The sequence below is a fragment of the Calidris pugnax genome, unplaced genomic scaffold (assembly GCF_001431845.1).
Source record: "Calidris pugnax isolate Ruff unplaced genomic scaffold, ASM143184v1 scaffold9, whole genome shotgun sequence".
Lineage (NCBI taxonomy): Eukaryota > Metazoa > Chordata > Aves > Charadriiformes > Scolopacidae > Calidris > Calidris pugnax.
Genome location: NW_015090778.1, coordinates 470,088 through 472,689, shown reverse-complemented (window position 1 = coordinate 472,689; position 2,602 = coordinate 470,088). Strand labels below are relative to the sequence as shown.

Genomic DNA, 2,602 nt, shown 5'->3' with positions numbered 1-2,602 from the left:
GGTGAGGGGGGGGGGCGCAGCCGCGCCAGGCCAAGGCACGCAGGCGTTGAAGGACGTTGGCAAGACAGAAACCGGAGGGTGGTGGGGGCTCCGGGGGGCAGCCCCCACTCCTCAGGACAAGACGGGTGGCTTCGTTCTCGGTTGGGTTTTTTTTGCGCAAAAAAAAAACAAAAAAGAAAAAAGGAGGAAAATTGGAAAAAAAAAAAAAAAAAAGAAAGAAAAGAACCCGATGAGGAGGTTTCTCTCGCTTGTCCGTGGTGGCCCTAGTTGAGCTGGCGACAGGCCTCGAAAGTCCACTTGGTGGCCCCGCCGTAGATGTCGATGTTGGCCTCTGCCCAGGCGATGACGTTGCCGGCCAGTGCCCGGGTGCTGCAGGTGGCCAGGCTGTACACCTCCCCGGGGCTCAGCTTCCTGTCCCACACGTTGAAATGGGCCAGCTCCCCCACGAAGGCCTGCGTGGCGTCGAACCCGCCGCCCAGCGTGTCCTGCCGAGGAGCCACCGTCACCCATGGGGGCACACAGCCAGGGCTGCCCCATCCCACCCCGAGAGCACCCAGCCCCTTGGGTGCATCCCCACCTTGGGGACCCCCATACCTGCCCCCTCCCCAGAGCCCTTACCTGCTCCTGGCCCAGGACAAGGACCCCCTGGGGTTTGATGGGGTGGTAGGGGGCCAGGTTCTCGCCGCTGCCGGTCTGCGTGCCGTCCTGGTAGGCTTCCCACACGCCGTCCCGCGTGGTCCAGGTGACGCAGATGTGGTGCCACTTGCCGTCGTTGATGACAAAGGGCAGTTTGGCCACCTGCAGGAGGTGGTGGGTCATGGGTGTGGGCATTTGGGGTCCCCCATACTGCTCTCCTCACCCCCTTCCATCACCCATTGCCCATCCCTGCTCCCCAGGGCCTTACCTTGTCGTTGATGAGGATCTCCATGGGGTTGTTGCCCCACTCAATGAGCACCAGCTCGTTGGCCTGCCCGGGCACGGCGTAGGAAAAGGGGGTGCCCATGCCAGGGGAGGCGTTGGATTTGATCCACATGCAGACGCTGAAGGCGTACATCTCGGGCAGGCTCTTCTTCACCTTGGCGTACATGTAGTTGGTGCGCAGCGGGAAGGTGAGCTGGAACCTGTCCGGGGGCCGGTTGTCCTTCTGGCCTGAGGGGTGCAGAGGGGGCGGTGGGCTCCAGCCGGACCCCCCCCCCATCTCTCTGCCCACTTTGGGGGTGTCATCGTCGTGTGTCCCCCCCCTCTTTTCCCCACCCCGTTACGTAACGGGCCTTGGGATGGCAGCAAGGAGCAAATCCCTCCGGCACTGCCCGGCTCCCTAATCCCCGGCACGGGGCAGCGCCCGCAGCATCCCCAGCTCCTGCCGCCGAGCCCGCGGGCACCCTCCGGATACAGCGGGGGGGGGAAAGGGACCCTGCTCCACACGGTGGAGAACGGGACGGGCCACCCACCTGGGGTGGCTCAGCATCCCCCCGGCAAGTGTGGGGCGCTGGGGAAGGCACAGGGGGGGTTCTCTGGGATGGTGGGGGATGCTGCCCCCGGGGGTGTGCAGCGCCCCGGTACCTTTCTCCAGGTCGGTGATGCGCTGGTGCAGCGACGTGAGGGTGCTCTCGATTTTGCCGCGTTCCTCGGACTCGTTCTTGGGGTTGTACTTGCCCTCCTCCAGGCTGTTGACCCGCGACAGCACCTGCTTCTCCAGGTCGTCGATTTTGTTCTGCAGGATGTCCTTCAGGTTGTTGGTCTGGCTGGAGGAGTTCATCCTGCTGAACTGCTGCAAAGGGGCGAGCGGAGGAGCGGGGCTGTCACCTCCCGACCCGCCGAGGCTCCCGCACCCCCCCCGGGCTCCGGCCGATGGGCTGCCCCGGGGGCGGCGGGAAGGGGTTTTGGGGGGGGTTCGTCCCGTACCTCCAGGTTCTCCAACCGCGTCTTGAGGGACTGCAGGGTCTGTCCCAGCTGGCTGAGGGTCTCGGCGGCGGGTGCCCGCGACAGGTCGCCCATGGTGTTTTTGGAAAAGCCGCCTTTCCTACCGGCCCCGCCGCCTTTGGGCTCGCCGGGCAGCCCCTCCAACACGCTCTGGCTCTCGCAACGGCCCAGTTTGGCCGTCAGCTCCCGGATGGTTTCCTTCTGGTTCATGATGGTCTCCTTCTGCTGCAGCACCGTCTCCCGCAGCTGCAGCACCGTGCTCTTCAGCTCTTCGGCCGAACCCCCCCCGCCCGGCGCGGTAGCGGCGCACATGTCCCCGTCCAACGGCACCGAGGTGCAGATGAACCGCGTCTGCCCGAAGCCCTGCCCGCGGCCGCGCAGCGACAGCAGCGACAGCAGGAGGAGGAGGAGGAGGCTGCCGGGGCCCCCCGCCGCCATCGCTCCGCCGTGTCGCCTCTCCTCTCTCTCCTCTCCCGCCCGGCCCCGGTGCCGCCGCCGCTCTCCGCCGGGCCCACTGCGGCACGCGGCCCCTCTTATAGCGCCCGGGCGGGGCCGCGCGCCCTGACGTCACGGCGCGTGGAATCCCGGCCGCGCCACGGGGGGAGCGGGAAGGGAAGGATGGGGAGGGGGGGGAGCGGGAGTGTGTGCGGGGCACACGCGGGTGCGTGTACGGGAGTGC

General features: G+C 67.0%; 1 protein-coding gene across 1 annotated transcript; it reads right to left on the bottom strand.

The window, feature by feature from the left end:
* Positions 1-6: 6 nt before the first annotated feature.
* On the bottom strand, positions 7-2,418 carry NPTX1 (neuronal pentraxin I). The gene is made up of 5 exons (XM_014950269.1): positions 1,906-2,418; positions 1,564-1,771; positions 905-1,149; positions 619-798; positions 7-485 (listed from the first exon to the last, which is right to left on the bottom strand). The coding sequence occupies exons 1-5, from the start codon at positions 2,359-2,361 to the stop codon at positions 264-266; spliced, it is 1,311 nt and encodes a 436-aa protein (XP_014805755.1). The 5' UTR covers positions 2,362-2,418; the 3' UTR covers positions 7-263.
* Positions 2,419-2,602: the final 184 nt, after the last annotated feature.

Bases quoted from the DNA above. Each gene is read 5' to 3' on its own strand.
- NPTX1 (XM_014950269.1), bottom strand. From the start codon at position 2,361: ATGGCGGCGGGGGGCCCCGGCAGCCTCCTCCTCCTCCTCCTGCTGTCG. The intron at 1,150-1,563 runs GTACCGGGGCGC...TGCACCCCTCAG, and splicing joins CATCACCGACCTGGAGAAAG to GCCAGAAGGACAACCGGCCC. The intron at 799-904 runs GTAAGGCCCTGG...CACCTCCTGCAG, and splicing joins AGATCCTCATCAACGACAAG to GTGGCCAAACTGCCCTTTGT.